At 42.6% G+C, this 16,946-nt stretch overlaps 1 protein-coding gene and 1 long non-coding RNA gene across 2 annotated transcripts in view; one reads left to right on the forward strand and one right to left on the reverse strand.

Annotated features, from left to right (window-relative positions):
* The first annotated feature begins 1,007 nt into the window (after positions 1–1,007).
* Positions 1,008–16,946, forward strand: part of LOC109902352 (APC regulator of WNT signaling pathway 2) — a 36,261-nt gene continuing 20,322 nt past the window's right edge. The window contains exons 1-6 of the mRNA XM_020498637.2: positions 1,008–1,087; positions 11,925–12,086; positions 15,318–15,408; positions 15,552–15,864; positions 16,058–16,166; positions 16,630–16,743. Of these exons, the coding sequence (XP_020354226.1) occupies positions 11,946–12,086; positions 15,318–15,408; positions 15,552–15,864; positions 16,058–16,166; positions 16,630–16,743 (768 nt within the window). The 5' untranslated portion in view covers positions 1,008–1,087; positions 11,925–11,945. The remainder of the gene's footprint in view (positions 1,088–11,924; positions 12,087–15,317; positions 15,409–15,551; positions 15,865–16,057; positions 16,167–16,629; positions 16,744–16,946) is intronic.
* Positions 15,176–16,698, reverse strand: LOC116353081 (uncharacterized). The gene is made up of 2 exons (XR_004202411.1): positions 16,608–16,698; positions 15,176–15,852 (listed from the first exon to the last, which is right to left on the reverse strand). It is a non-coding gene; the product is annotated as an uncharacterized LOC116353081 (long non-coding RNA).

Raw genomic sequence — 16,946 nt, forward strand, 5'->3', positions numbered from 1 at the left:
AATTCACACATGAAATGTCAAAAGAATATAACTTTTTTTTTTTTTACTTGTCAATACCTCAAACTTTGTTAGCAAGATGCAAGAGCCACCATAAACTGTATTGTGAGGTACGTCATGGACTTCTCACAAATTTGCCACATTAGTGTCAGGAGAGTAATGGCGCCACTGTCTGGCCATTAAAAATGTTCCCACAAACGCATTCCCACTTCCCAGCCAACCTTTCTTTGGTGCAGCTGACACAATAGATGAGCTTTTGTCTCGCTCCAGTGGTAAACTGAGAAACTCCAAGAGTGAGACGACACCCACCTCCATAACAATGGGCCATTGGTTAACCAATGATGAATGGGGTCATGCGCACTTCTTTAATGTTTATCTTCACTGTGTTCGGCCAGGTGAATTAATAAGAATAAATAATACCTGGGAGGCAAAGTACACTGGGGATCTGTCCGTTCAGCATCTCGCCACCCTGGCCAGCAACCTCTGAAAAGGCAGCAGCGCCATCCACCTGTTCAGCACCATGGACAACAGCCCATGGCAAGCCTGTAGCAGAACACGTCAAAACGACCGAGCCTTGAATCAATAAAAGTGTGCACAGTATTATAATTCACAGATGCACACATTATAGGTGGGTACAAAATCTGACGTCTGTTTGCTTGTCCCGCACTTCCACGTACACGTTTTTTAAGTTAAAGTTAAAGTTCAGGCTTTGCTGACCATTCTTTACGCCGGACGTCTGAACTAAATCATTTTAACCCATATGGCTATGTTTACTGCATTCATGCTTTGTAGAGTTTCTAAAGTTTCCATTGAATGCAGCTGATGCAATACATTAAGAAATAGACATTGGCTAGAGGTCAAACGTATTTCAAAAATAGTTATAATACCTTCTATATTCAACATTTGCCTGCCAAGAGAAATAAAGATATTTTTATGTGGAATTGAGAGAGAGAGAGAGAGAGAGGCTGTGATATGTGACATCAGACTATAGCGTCACAGCACGCAGCTAGTGGTGAATTCAGCATCCATCCCACAGAGTCCGCGCTCTCATTCCACGCCCTACTGAAATCAACACGGCTCGGGAAATGAGGTAAGAATCCAACACAATTGTAACGCTTAGAATTGTCTTACATGACAACATTTTAAATCTACGATAATTTTTTATATTATTTCTATCTACGATGCTGCATATTAGATTGGTTGTGTCGCGAGCTGCACGGAGGGAGAGTGGTCCTGATGTGAATAGAATGTTAAACAGGCAAATGCATGAAAGTGGGTTTGTTCAAGATATACATGACGCTTTTTTAATTGAATAGATTTTATGTTCAATCTTTTGGAGCCCCAATTGTCCAATGTATTTGGATAGTGTAGGCTATAGGTTAGTAGCCTAATACCTGAAAATGTATGGGGTTGTAGTGGGCAAGGTCGATTTGAAATAGGTAGGCTTATCCAGGTAACTTAATTTGATGGGTTATCCTAAAGGGTAAGTGGCAGGCTATGTATCAAACAGATAACCAACCCTCCATTTGAAGTCAATAAATCGTGGACATATTTTGCATTGAAATTGATTCGTGCATGTCGGTGCATTTTGTTCGACGGTGGCCTATTTGGAAGGTGAATCATTGACGTCGTCAATGGAAGAAAACGAGACCATCGCTGTTGTGTGATGTCCTCCTTCATAGATGCAGTTTATTTTCCGTACAGCTAGTTGGAGCCTTTTTTATAAAGTTGTCAGGCTAAGCAATAGTGGACTAACATTCATAACCTACGCTGGTTGATGAGAAGGAGGCTTCATTGTCCGTCATTGTTTTTAGCCTATGGATTACACAATGTATCGCGTTTACATTAGAATGCTTGCACACACATTTTCATGAAGTATCATTTTTGTCATTTGTTTGAATCAATCACCTGAACCTCATCAGGGTAAAATATAATTGATTGTGACATTTCTGGGCAAAATATCCCACCGTATAAGAAAATAGATAGGGTATGTGAAGAAGCAAAGCAAGTAGACACATAGAGCTAAATATGACAGGCTTCATATAACACATGAAACATGGGGATTAAACCCAGCAGCAGAAAATGATATAGCATCATTGATCTTATTCTCACACACACACACACACACGCAAAGCAATGGTAACCAGTGCAGATCCTACTCTAATGAGTCTCTTAGGGACTGGCCACTCACTGTGCCCATGGCTTTGATTTATACCTTGAGTGGCTTCAATCATACAACTACCGGGTGTGGCTGTGCCCTATTAGGTTTATTACCATCTGTGTAGGCCTATGTCTCCTATCAGGTCTTCACACCAACATCCAGGAATCCAATATTACTATTTCCCTCACCGTTTTCACTTCCTCGTTGCAGTTGGCTAAACTGTCCAGGGGAACTGAACTGGACCACAGAGAGAACTGCCAGGTCTGGAATCTTGGGCCTGGAATCTTCCAAGAGCTTTGGGCCAGTAACCGAAATGTCGCTGGTTCAAATCTCAGAGCAGACTAGGTGAAAAATACACCAATGTGCCCTTGAGCAAGGCACTTAACTCAAATTGCTCCTGTAAGTTGCACTGAATAACATTGTCTGCTAAATGACTAAAATGTAAATGTAATCCCCAGGCCTGAAAATCCCAACAAAATGGAAAGCGCTTATGTAATATTACATAACGTGATGATTTTTTTAGGGAAGGGATGGGCTACTAACTGACACGCCAGATATTGTGGAGGAAAACAGCTGAGCCCTGATGTCGTTGGCATCACTATTTATTCTGTATATGGATGTCTATGGACAACGACAAGCCTTGAATTGAGATTCAATAAGGTTGACAGGTCAATTTGCTTTAACCAAGAGAGCGTTAATTGGCCTGCCTCCCATAACTTCACATCATTCTCTAGTCCTGAGAAGAAGGGAGAAGGGCTTTACTGACAGGTCCAAAACATTTTACATCATATTTGAAGGGAGATTAGGATAGATCTATCTTGAACCTTTCATGAGCGGTCTATGTGAATTGACATTGGCAACCACGCCCAGAGAATAAGTACGAAGGATTGTCAGCATTTGTCTTTGTATGACTTTGTTATTGAGGGAAGCATTTGCCAGTCTAGTGTAGCTGTGATATATTTGTTTTCCTAATGATGTGTGTTTTGTCTTGACGCACTCAAGGGAATATCCAAGTTTAGCAATGTCGGCAGATTACAAATGTATAACACCTAATCAGAGAGATTTCTATTTTCTGACTATTTTGACAGTCGGTTACAGAACCTCAGATCAAATGCATGTCTATGGTTCTCTCTTCAATGTCACTGATAGGGAAGAACCCCTGTCATCTACATTGAGGAAACAACCATATAGACATGCGTTTGACATGCATTTGCCAGTTTCCCTTTAAAAATAAATATCCAACTTTTCCAATGATTGGGAGGCAGGAATGATCATTTATTTTGTTTTCCTCCTCTGCTTCGTCTCTCCTACAGCTAAGGGCCTTATTTCCATTATCACTGAAAGCCTTCTTTCCTCTAATGGATGCTGAAATGCTGCTCCTGTTGCTGCTTCAGATACAATCTCTGAGGCAGTGCCTTTCAGCTCTGAGCCAAAGTTATTGACAGAATTAGCTGAAGTGAACTAATGCCTGCCCTACTCACCATTTGAATGCTCGTCACTCAGAATGCAAATGGCAGATCTCTTATCCACAGAGGATATAGTGGGATGATGTTAACCTCTGTCACTAGAACAATGGGAAATGTCCTCCGTTCTACCTATGGAAGCCTACCACCTCTTTGCATTGTACATCGCTAACCTCCTCCTCTCTTGACTCATCCTTACTGTATTAGTTGCTATGGGAGACCCACTTAGGTTAAAGATCATAGCGTTAGTCCATCATTTGTCTGACATTTGGACCCATGAATGGTTTAGAACCTGTAGATGGCTATAGCTAGCGAAAGCCTTTCCCTTCATGATGTAAGCCTGTATACACAAAGGGCCAACGGCAGGTCACTAACAGGTCTTCTTGAGTTGTTTTTACCACACGCATATCATCCTTTACATCTAGCATCCACGTAATTGATGAAAACAAAATGTTGCGGTCACTTTTGAAGGACGTGTCCCCAGAGAGACGGATCATTTTGTGTCTGGGTCATTTGAGAACTTCGGCACAGAGTTAAAGACTGTCGATGAGAGGCTTTTTGGCAAGTGAATTCTAGTCAACTCCAATGCTAACACCGTATTGATTCCTCACTTAATGAACATGTACAGAATAGTCAGTCCCAGCTGTGACAAGCTGATGGAAACACTCTAGCTCTCACAGTCCAGTCCCTAGGCTGGGATGGCCATTTAGTTCCAGACTAGCAATGATCTGTGCTGTTAGCATTAGCTGTAACGTTAGCAATGAGCTAGCTAGGTAGGTCTACTGACTACATGTATGTTGTGTTAGACCCCGAAAACTCGATATACATCTACAAATAAGGCTGCTCTGTCTTATTTTCCCATGCAAGGACAGCTTTGGATGTGTCCAATTGCCATGAAAGACGCTATTTTGAAAGAAGAAAAAATATCGGTGTCTGGAAACCTCACCATTAGGAAATTTACATTTTGATCAGATTGCAGGACTTCCTCGCCCGTTCGCAATATCTGAATAATTGATGTTCTGGATTTCATTTTGGATGAGCGTCTACAGTAGATGCTCCTCCTACCTGGCTCACTCTAAGAATATTGGTATGACAGTATATTACCTGGCCTTTTGACCCCATAAGCTCTGTCACTGTCAGTATGGGCTGGTCTGACCCCATGCTCAATCCATGGAAGTGGGTTTCTCCATTAATGAAAGATGGCGGTGAGGTGACGCATTTCTCATGAGATGGGAAATGCCCTTTAATGCTGTGTCGTGTCATTTAGGAACTCACTTTCATTCAACACCTCTGTGTTTCACTGTATATTTCTGACCAAAGGGACCATAATAATAGCTAGGAATAAACAACCACGGCACTGCTGCATTGTTGATCCGTAGACTATATTATTTCATTGCACTTTATACTAGAAAAAGACTTATCGACGGTTTAGGCACTTATCAACACCTTGAATGCACCTGAGCTACTGCCCTACTGTGAGAGCATTGTACGTCTTTCAGCGACACCTACTACAGCACAATACGATTGATTCCACCGAATAGTGCACAAAGAACGAGACAGTCTGGTTGAGGAGAGGGAGATCCTCAGAGGCTCGCCATCTTCACGGGTAGGTGCCGTTGCCATGGTAACCAGACGGTCTTGGAGGGAAAGGGTGGTGGAGGAAGAAATAATGCAGCAGTGTTGGTCGGGGGGAGAATCCTAGCTGTATGCTACTCGTGTTCTTTGTTCTGGCCTCACACTCTGCGCAGCCATTCATGGCCTACTTTCACTGTACAGAATGAGCTGCGGACCGTTGGACTGTATCGAAATGACTCACCCTGTAAAGAATGTAATGATAACCTAATGATAGGGTAAAAAATAAACATATTATGATGATCATGATAATACAAATCTATTACTTACCTACTGTTTTTTTGGACTGAACTACATTTAGAAACTCAGTAATGTTAGAAAATTAGTAGCCTATTATTATTTGATATTTATAATATGGTTATTGTTAATGAATATGTATTCAAATTATTATTATTATTATTTATTTTTTATTAGTAGAATTAGTATTAATATTACAGCATCCTTGCTATTAGTGGCTAAGTATTTAAACATATGACCATAATTATGACAAACAAGATGGGAGAGGCAACAAAAAGCTTATTTGGCTCCTACAAACCCTCATGGACCTCTAAACTTATTAAGTCCTTGACTGTTTCAGCACAACAAGACAACACTCAGAAACCATGATGTCTGCTTGTTTCTTGTCAAACCCAGAACCCCCTTTTCCCCTTTTTTATGCCCACACAGCCTTTGAGTCATCGTCCATCGTCAGGGGACAGTGCTCTTGATTAGCCTTTTTGTTTCGCCTGACTTAGTTCGCTGACTTCACAAGTGCCAGTTGCAGCCAGTGGATGTGGCTCAGACCTTTGGCTCCTATTGTGTTTGCATGACTGGCGAGAGAGAGAGCCTGTAGTACAGAGCTGACTAGCTAATCACAGCACGGCTCGTCCACAGCCCACTGCTGCTGAAGGGCATTTATGCTCTAGCATGGCTAATGTTCAGCCTGACCTTATAGGCGTGGAACAAGGCTTTGTTTGCGTTTTTGTTTGTTTACATTGTCTAAATATGGCTATTACTTCATCCTAAACATAGTTATTATGAAATCTGAAAATGGCCATATATCAGTTATATCATCTTGCCACATTTCTCTATAAAGTGTAGGTGTGTAGTGTGTTACTCACAGTAGAGGAGTCGAAGATAGCCTCCCGGGCCAAGGGTTGTGTAAACTCTGGTTACTGCATATACACTATATATACAAAAGTATGTGTAAAACCCGTCAAATTAGTAGATTTGGCTATTTCAGCCTCACCCGTTGCTGACCGGTGTATAAAATCAAGCACACAGCCATAAAATCTCCATAGACAAACATTGGCAGTAGAATGGCCTTACTGAAGAGCTCAGTGACTTTTAACGTGGCACCGTCATAGGATGCCACCTTTCCAACAAGTCAATTCGCCAAATGTCTGCACTGCTAGAGCTGCCCCGGTCTACTGTACATGCTGTGAAGTGGAAGCGTCTAGGAGCAACAACAGCTCAGCCACAAAGTGGTAGGCCACATAACCTCACAGTGCGGGGCTGCCTCAGTTGCAACACTCACTACCGAGTTCCAAACTGCCTCTGAAAGCAACGTCAGCACAATAACTGTTGGTCGGGAGCTTCATGAAATGGGTTTCCATGGTCGAGCTGCCGCACACAAGCTTAAGATCACCATGCGCAATACCAAGCATTGGCTGGAGTTGTGTAAAGCTCGCCGCCATTGGACTCTGGTGCAGTGGAAACACGTTCTCTGGAGTTATGAATCACACTTCACCATCTGGCAGTCCAATGGACAAATCTTTGTTTGGCAGATGCCAGGAAAACACTACCTGCCCCAATGCATAGTGCCAAATGTAAAGTTTGGTGGAGGAGGAATAATGGTCTGGGGATGTTTTTCATAGTTTGGGCTAGGCCCCTTAGTTCCAGTGAAGGGAAATCTTAACGCTACAGCATACAATGACATTCTAGATGATTCTGTGCTTCCAACTTTGTGTCAACAGTTTGGGGAAGGCCCTTTGCTGTTTCAGCATGACAATGCCCCCCATGCACAAAGCAAGGTCCATACAGAAATGGTTTGTCGAGATGGTTGTGGAAGAATTTGACTGTCCTGCACAGAACCCTGACCTCAACCCCATCGAACGCCTTTGGGATGAATTGGAACGCCGACTGCAAGCCAGGCCTAATCGCCCATCATAGGTAGCCGACCTCACTAATCTTCTTGCAGCTAGCTGAATGGAAACAAGTCCCTGCAGCAATGTTCCAACATCTAGTGGAAGTGAAGTGCACCAGAAGTGCGGAGGCTGTTATAGCAGCAAAATTGGGACCAACTCCATATTAATGCCCATGATTTTGGAATCAGATGTTTGACGAGCACGTGTCCAGATACTTCTGATGATGTAGTGTTTTTAGTCACTCACTGATAGAAATAAACAGTGATTCAACATCAGATTGTGGTTTTGAATGGAAACTGCACAAGCCAGTTGTGAAGTACGCAGCACATCATGTCAATAGCATTCCATTTGGCTGGTATTCATAGACTTTCACTATATGAATTGCTTTCTTAACCATGCACAATAGGGATGTGCCGTCCAACATAACTACAGAATGGAGAATATAATATAGAGTTGTTTGGCTCTGCTACATCGATTACTCCTACCCCCTATTACCCCTTCTGATTGGTTCGGCCTTTATTCATCTCATCCTCACTTTTACCACCTTTTCCAGAGCGTGAAAGGGGATTGGCTGTTTCCATAGAAACAGTCTCGAACTGTTAGCACTCCGTTGACAGGCTCGCTAACACTCACACGGCTTCGTCTGAATTCTATTCCTCTGGGGGACAATTTCCTCACAGATTACCCAGCATGCATTGTGGCCCCACCAGCAGCAAATGGGACACAACAGAAAGAGCCATGTTGGGGATAAAAAGAGAGCGAGGAAAAAATGCAAGAGAAATAGCCATCACCTGACATAAATATGTCACTGCAATTAATGCTTTTGCCACAAGGGCAATTAAGATGGAAGGACGTTGCGATAACGTTGTACCGTGAGCCAGCTCATGAATATATTCCTTTGATGGAAGAAACCTAATTGGAAAAATCAACCAGCTCTATTGAATTCCCTTAGGACCACAATCCAACACGCCCCCTCAGTACCTACTCCCTATCCAGCATTGCTCGAGCATCAGTGGCTGGCCTTCAACAACAGACTGCCACACTGCCTTCAATGCTGTCCGGCAGAATAACGAATGTGTTTCATGTCCTCCACTTTGAAATGATAAAGAGCTGTGTGTTCAAGGCATTGGTGTTGATGTGTCCCCATATGTCCACAGCCATTAGATGGACACGCTAAGGCTGCTTTGTGTAGGCTGGATGCATATCATCACCCGCCTAATTGCAGTAACATAATACGTTGCTTATCAGTACATGTGGACACAGATAACAATGTGTGAGAGAATGTGACTCGCTGATGGAAACATTTGGAAAAATACCACCACTCTCATTGCTCCAACCCATTGGATATTCAGTATTGATTTGTGAGTCTGTATTTGAGTTACATTGATTTTTCCAAGCTTGTGGATGTCCTTTGCATAACACTCTGGCCTGACATTCACTTTAAATGAACATTACGTAATTGCTCAGTTTGCTTGTTGAGAGAGAAATGATGGGATTTGACTTTAGCGGAATAAGGCAACAGAGTACACAGACAGGACAACAAAAGAATGGACCGAATTCAATCAAACCCACACTTTGGAAAAATAATTGTTGCAATCAAAATGAGCTTTTTTCTGTTTCACCAATAAGTATTGTACAATTAATCACATACACATGTGCATTGATGTTGCGTAATAACAATTATATTTTTCTCAATGCAAATCAGATTGAGTTTGAGTATATGCCAGTCCTCTATTTTCTACTAAAAACATTTCAACACGTTTAATCCAATACTACATCAGCCCTATCTCCTCCATTTTGTTCCACTGTGAATACCCTAAAGGGGTGAAAGACAGACACAAGGTAATGAAATGCAGCACTATTCCAGCGGAGGGTTTGCCGCACTGACATTGCCTGTCTGCCCCCAGAGCACCGTGGTCCATAGTCGCAGACGCCCTCCTCCGGTAATATCGAAGTGGGCTGGATTGCACCTCCCCCTTATCAACGCTACTGCTGCGGGAAGGGAATCTCATCACTAGGGCTAACAAAGACTGGCCGAGGTCCTTTAGCAATTCAGATAGCTGCACTGTGCAGGAATGAACGTTTGTTCGAGTGAAATGAAGTGTCATCAAAACCCATTGAAATTCATTTGAATAAGACTTGTCTTTTTTTGTATGTCTCGGTTTGTATTCATGTGGGGATTTGATGACGAGTAATTCTTCAAGTAATATTTCTAACTATTAATTACCCCCCAAAAATGTATGCATTTCAATTCTGCGTTACCTTTCATTTCTTTGTTAAAAATAGCAACCATTGTAATAGAGCAGACGATTGCTCTTGCTCTCTCTGAAAAGCAAACATCCTCAAGTAGTCAAAATGTCTCACCACTTGTCGTGCAAGTCTTACATATAAAAATTATGTGTCAAATTACAGACCCAGGAGAATCACTGTTGCAGTTGTTGTCATGAAGAGCAGGAAGGCTTTAATAATGTAGATCTGTCACTGCCGTCGGAGTCTCCATAAAAAGCAGAGCGAATGACTGCTTCAGGCATTATGCACAAATGCGTACTGGCTTCATTTGGTTTCATTGATGTCAAGGTGACTGGGGATGAAATTGTGAATTTGATTTGCTTCTATATAATTGCATCAAAGCCACCAGTAGTGAGATTGGAGTCAAATTCGATTTATTGTACCATATATTTATGAAACACTTCCACTCCTTCAAACCTCAGAAAATGGCTCCCTGCAGCCCATTTATCAAAACGGCTGCATTGTTTTTCCTCACTGACAACATTTCTTATCTAGTAACAAATTATCAAATAACATGTGCAGGTGTAGGATCTTAATCTGATCACTCTTTTGTTGCAGAACATTTCCTGCACCACAGGAAATGCAGATAAGCTTTATGATTTACATAAATTCCCTGAAAACCCACACTAACACACGGTTATATTAACAGTATTGCACCTTTCATGTAACCTAATTTTAATAAACTAATAGCTTAACCACTGCTCAAGTAACATTATGGGAGAAACGTTCAAATCCTGTTGCTGCAGGATTACTTTACTGTGAAAATACTGGTCAAATTAAGATCCTACATCTGTAGCACAGACAACTTATGAGATACAATGTGATGTATACACAAATGATGCACAAAAGTTTCAAATGATCAGCAACTATAATAAATACTGTATGCTGCAATGTCATTTTGATATGGTTTTATATTCAACTGCTGTAACCAGCGGTATCAAATACCATAATATTATCCAATATCCATAACAACCATAGACTCTAAAACCAGATTAAAGCGTTGCTTAAACAAACTGCAGAGCACATTGCCAATATTGAATGGCCACACTGAGAGTGAATTCAGGCTCGGCCAAGCACAAAGATTGATCAAAACCGAGCTAAACTTGATTTGACAGATGATTAGGTTCTCTGTGTACCATCTGCTGCCAACCTTACACTGCAGAGAGGAGAGAGAAGGGATGTAGCCGGAGGAGCCCTTTGCATGTTCTACATTGTTTATATCGACATTGCCGCTCAAAAGTTTGGGGTCACTTAGAAATGTCCTTGTTTTTGAAAGAAAATCCTTTTTTTTGTCCATTTTAAAATAGCATAAAATTGATTAACAATGTCTACACTGTATTTATTGATGTTGTAAATGACAATTTTTTATGGAATATCTACATAGGTGTACAGAGGCCTATTATCAGCAACCATCACTCCTGTGTTCCAATGGCACGTTGTGTTAGCTAATCCAAGTTTATAATTTTAAAAGGCTAATGGATCATTAGAGAACCATTTTGCAATTATGTTAGCACAGCTGAAAACTGTTCTGATTAATGAAGCAATAAAACTGTCCTTCTTTAGACTAGTTGAGTATCTGGAGCATCAGCATTTGTAGGTTCAATTACAGAGTCAAAATGGCTAGAAACAAATAACTTTCTTCTGAAACTCATCAGTCTATTCTTGTTCTGAGAAATGAAGGCTATTCCATGCGAGAAATTTCCAAGAAACTGAAGATCTCGTACAACGCTGTGTTCTACTCCCTTCTAACCAGAATAGAAAGAGGAGTGGGAGGCCCTGGGGCAGAACTGAGCAAGAGAACAAGTACATCAGAGTGTCTAGTTTGAGAAACAGACGCCTCACAAGTACTCAACTGGCAGCTTCATTAAATAATACACGCAAAACACCAGTCTCAACGTCAACGGTGAAGAGGCGACTCCGACTCACATTAACAATGCCTGCACTGTATTTCTGATCAATTTGATGCTATTTTAATGGACAAAAAATGTGCTGTTCTTTCAAGAACAAGGACATTTCTAAGTGACCCCAAAATTGTTGCGGTAGTGTACGTATGGAGGAGCCCTGAGCATCTCTTTTTATCTATGTGCTGTATAAGTATCAATTGGGAAATAAAACAGGCAGTTTTCCTATAAATGATTCTGCAAAGACAATGCAATAACCTTATAATAAGAAATGCATGATATGCCAGAGTTTGCCAAGAAGCTAACCTCCACACCACACTAACCTTCAATCTCACTTGTTTCTCCTTCCGTGCAGGGACCACAACACTGCCTGAAGATGGCAAACTCCACGGCTTCCTATGACCAGCTGGTCTACCAGGTGGAAGCTCTCCGCCAGGAGAACTCCCATCTGCGTAGAGAGCTGGAGGACAACTCCAACCACCTGTCTAAGCTCGAGAACGAGACCACCGACATGAAGGTGAGAGAGGGCAAAGGGATGACCCCAGGGCTATGGGGGAAATAATAATAGGATAGGATTCGAGTGTTGATTTGATGTCGCAAAGGTGGAAGTTCAACCATTGCATTGACCTTATAGTTTGTTGTTTCGTTGCATATAGACCAAAGATTTTAAAACGTTTAAGACACAGATGATTAAGTGTTGCTAAGATAAAGTGTTGCTTTGATATCTAAAAGACAATGTTTTCATTTTGGAATGTATCTATGCCTACAGATGTAGGATCTTAATTTGATCACCATGTTGCAGGAGAAATGTCAAACCAAGTGTATTTGAGGATTTAAAAAGGCTTCTGATGTTAGTCATTTCCACATTGAAATTTCAGACGATTCTCCCTTACCAAAAATGTATCAACCACTACAAAAATGTCCATGAATTATAATCCACATAATTCACATTTCCTGTTGCTGCAAGATTATTCTCCTGCAGTAGCAAACAGGCTCAAATTAAGATGTAGGATCCTTCCCTCTATTTTGTCAAGTCGTGGCTAATAGCATAATTGAGATACAGATAGGACGTATTCCAATTCAAAATCCACTCAGTTCTGCCAAAGATGGTTATAGTTCAGCCCCAATTCTGGAGGATGCTGTAGACTTCATGTAACTCCTTCACTAGTGACCCAGTTTCCGTCCTGAGTGACTGGAGATGCTAATGCTTCATGGCTAGCATCCCTAGCCTAGATAGATGAGGCACTGGGCCACACTTGAATCATTCCTCTTTCTGCACGGATCCATCCGGTTGTCTTTGTTACAGTAATGATGCCAGCAGGGATTGAGACAAGCCGCTGAGGAAGAAGGAAATCATTAGACCATTCAGCCCATAAGATGTTTTCTCATTATAGATTTTTTTTGCTGTTTGAAATCCCTGCGTGTCTGACCGGATAGTCCTTTTTTCCCCCCTCTGTGGCCAATCCTCTCCCTGGATTCCAGGAAAGAATCCGCTTCAAGTTTCTGTCACACCATGTGTCATTGCAAGGATGGTTTGCTGTTTGGTATTCGTCTGTCAATCGACAAAACGGTTGGCCTTTATAGACATTCATCATAATATGATATCTGTGTGGATTAATATGATCGGGATCAGATGGAGATTAAATGGCACACCCCGACTGTGTACCATTTCATCTCCTGCAGAACATTGCAGAGTCCTTGCGTTACCTCGGGAATAAATCAGCTCTATTCTGCATAATCACCCAGCTCTTATCACTGTTACTCCAAATCAAACTGTGTTATTTGGAAAATGATTTCCTTCTTCAAAAGACAGAGAGGAACTGCAGCGCCAGCTGTGCCACCAGAGACTCTGGGTTCGCGCCCAGTCTCTGTCGCAGCCGGCCGCAACCGTGAGGTCCGTGGGGCAACGCACAATTGGCCTAGTGTCGTCCGGGTTAGGGAGGGTTTGGCCGGTAGGGATATCTTTGTCTCATCGCGCCCCAGCGACTCCTGTGGCGGGCCGGGTGCAGTGCACGCTAACCAAGGTCGCCTGGTGCACTGTGTTTCCTCCGACACACTGGTGCGGCTGGCTTCCGGGTTGGATGCGCGCTGTGTTAAGAAGCAGTGCTGATTGGTTGGGTTGTGTTTCGGAGGACACATGACTTTCGACCTTCGTCACTTCCGAGCCCGTACCGGAGTTGTAGCGATGAGACAAGATAGTAACTACTAACAATTGGATACCACGAAATTGGGGAGAAAAAAGGGAGTTGTAACGGCGTTCTTCGTTTGTTGAAAGAGAGTCGGACCGAAATGCAGCGTGGTGGTTACTCATGTCTTTAATGAAGGAAAAGTGATGATACATGAAATAACGAAATAAATACAAAAAACAACAAACGGAACGTGAAACTTATTACAGCCTATCTGGTGAAACTACACAGAGACAGGAACAATCACCCACACAAGACAAAGCGAAACTCAGGCTACCTAAATACGGTTCCCAATCAGAGGCAACGAGAATCACCTGACAGCTGATTGAGAACCGCCTCAGGCAGCCAAGCCTATACAACACCCCTAATCAGCCGCGATCCCAAATACTACAAACCCCAATACGAAATACAACACGTAAACCCATGTCACACCCTGGCCTGACCAAAATATATAACGAAAACACAAAAACCTAAGACCAAGGCGTGACAGGAGTGAAATAAATATATATATATTTTTAAATAAAAAAAGACAGCGGAAAACTGATGAAAGAGATAGTAGGGACTTCTGCCTTGGCATATTTTATTCACAGGGAGGAATAGACCTATTGGTTCTCTACTGGCTCTGAATAGAGATTTGTATTCCCAACGATGTGCCATCATTTGAAAATGGAGAGAAGAAACCATAGACCCATTTGATTGCTTTGTCGTGCTACTTCTGACCCAATAGACCCTCTCAATGTCAGGGGAGTTTGGATTACTGGTAGAATTAAGGACCATCCCAAGAGGGGTGGAATCGGGCTTTCCATTGTGCTTTAGAGTGGCATTAGCCTAAATTCTGTGTACTGTGGACTACCACTAAAACACTGTGCACCTGATTCTGAGAGGCATGAGCAGAAAGGTCAAAACACGTAACATAATCTGGTTATTAAAAAAAGCCCCACTCATCCTTCTTTCATAGTGAATTATTTCAAATCAGAATTGACGAAATGAACAACAAAACATACCCGAAATACGATTTCTCCGGTTCCATAGCTGCAGCCAGCAAACATCAATCATGGTCGTGATAGTTCTCAATCTGAAACTGTAATCGTAGATGCCAACCCCAATGCACGTGGGTTTGTCCCACAACTCCTCTGGCACATGTGCCCAGATGCTGAGCACAGCTGGATAATCCCCAGCTAAAGCCTTTAAATTCCTGAGGTCGGCTTTAGCTATCAGCAGAAAACCAAGATTCTCTGTAGAGAGCTCACACTGCCGGATACTGGTGGCAAACAGACCAAACCGTCCATCTGAAGAAGAAAAAAAATGTATATTTTCCAGTAAGAGGACATTCATTCGAAGAAAGGCTGGGATTTCAGGCAAGCTGCTATGATATGCCATCTTACGAGAGGATAAAAAGGAGCGGAACAGGAGGCATATACAGTGTTTTCATTGCTTGGTTTATTTCACCTCTAGGTCATCAGAGACCCAGCAGGTTGTGACTCTTTTTTGGGTGTTTTACTGTGGCCACAACAGCAATTTGAAGTTGACACAGTAATTATGATTTGCTTTCTTCACTCTAGGGGGTATTGAAGGGCCTGCAGAATAAACTGGAGCTGGAGGCTGGCACTTTGGCCTCCTCAGGGAGGACTGATGTGCTGGATCAGCTCAAAGGTACATCTGATGTAGTTTTCCATCTATTTTCTCCCATTTTAATGTCTGTCTTGCATTAAACTGATATTGTACACAGCTCATTCAATAATAGGACATTTCAATGGTTCATAAAAATAAAAAATCTCTCTCTCTTTCTCTCTCAGAGTTGCACATGGACCTGACCAACTACTATGAGCTGAAGTACCAGCCGCACAATCTGCGCGTCCTGCCAGACAGTCTAGCCAGTCTGGCAGCTCAGTCGAGTGACATGGACGATCGTCTGGCCTGCTTGCCTCCCTCCTCCTCCAGAGCCAGGAGCCCCCTACGGCCTTCATCCCGCCAGAGCTCCTCTCTGTCAGGGGAGGGCACGGCCATGCATCCTGGACACACCCACCTCATGGATGGAGCCCTGGCCAAAGCCATGCTGGGAGACGGACGTATCACGGCCCAGCATCTGGAAGACCTCTACAAAGAGAGGTAAGCACCATTTTTCAATCAGATGCATGCATTACTTGTGATACTACCTTAAACATCATCATTCACTGTAAATCTGCAGTCCCCCCCCCCCCCCCCCCCCCCACATTAAAAAAGGTGAGGCACTATGAATCCCCAGTGATGTTGCGGATGGTAGTCTGTGTGTTAAAGGTTTGTGTGGCTGTGTGTGTTCCAGGGCTATGCTGGTGAGTGAGATCGACAAGGAGGAGAGGGAGCGTCACTGGTACTACAGCCAGCTCCAGGGCCTGTCTCAGCGGCTGAACCAACTGCCACGCATCGACACAGTGAGAGCAAACTCAATATACTTTAAAATGCGTAAAACAAAATTGAAACTGTGTAGAAATTATAATGGACCTACATTCATACAGTTTCTTGACTGTGTCCAGCTCGTTAATAATCAGCTAAATGAAAGCTAAACAGTCAGGGAGCATTTGAAAATTCCAAAACCGATGGATAGAGGACTACTTTTTGACAATTTTGACAGCGAGGAAATATAACAAATTTTCAGTGCGGTGCTCCAGACCTTGTTGAAGACCGAATGCGGCCCCTGGGGAAGAATGAGTTTGACACCCCTGGTTTACATAGATATACACAACAACAAAAAATTGTTGGTATGCTTATTGTCATGAAATCAACTCATTATTGTTTAAACAGGTGTGCAGGTGAGATTCAAACTAGCAACCATTTTGTTTCAAAATTGATTCTTGTGTTGCGTGGGAACTAACCTCCTCTTCCTTATTGTCATAGTTCTCCATACAGATGGACCTCATTCGGCAGCAGCTGGAGTTCGAGGCGCAGCAGTTGCGTTCTGTCATGGAGGAACGCTTCGGAACCAGCGATGAAATGGTCCAGCGGACTCAGGTAAGGAGAAGGACTCTCTGCCAAGTCTGTCTCTGGAAGGGCAACACAGACAGTGACATTTGGCAGCTGTTGTCAATGCGTTCACTTACATTATTGAGTGTGGTACTTCTTCCTGAATCGTGTTTGGGATGCAACAGATGGCCCAGTTTGCCCTGCATGTCCACACACAGTTGACATGTAAAAACCGCAGAAATTAAAAACTG

The sequence above is a fragment of the Oncorhynchus kisutch genome, linkage group LG13 (genome assembly GCF_002021735.2).
Source record: "Oncorhynchus kisutch isolate 150728-3 linkage group LG13, Okis_V2, whole genome shotgun sequence".
In the NCBI taxonomy this organism is placed as follows: Eukaryota; Metazoa; Chordata; class Actinopteri; order Salmoniformes; family Salmonidae; genus Oncorhynchus; species Oncorhynchus kisutch.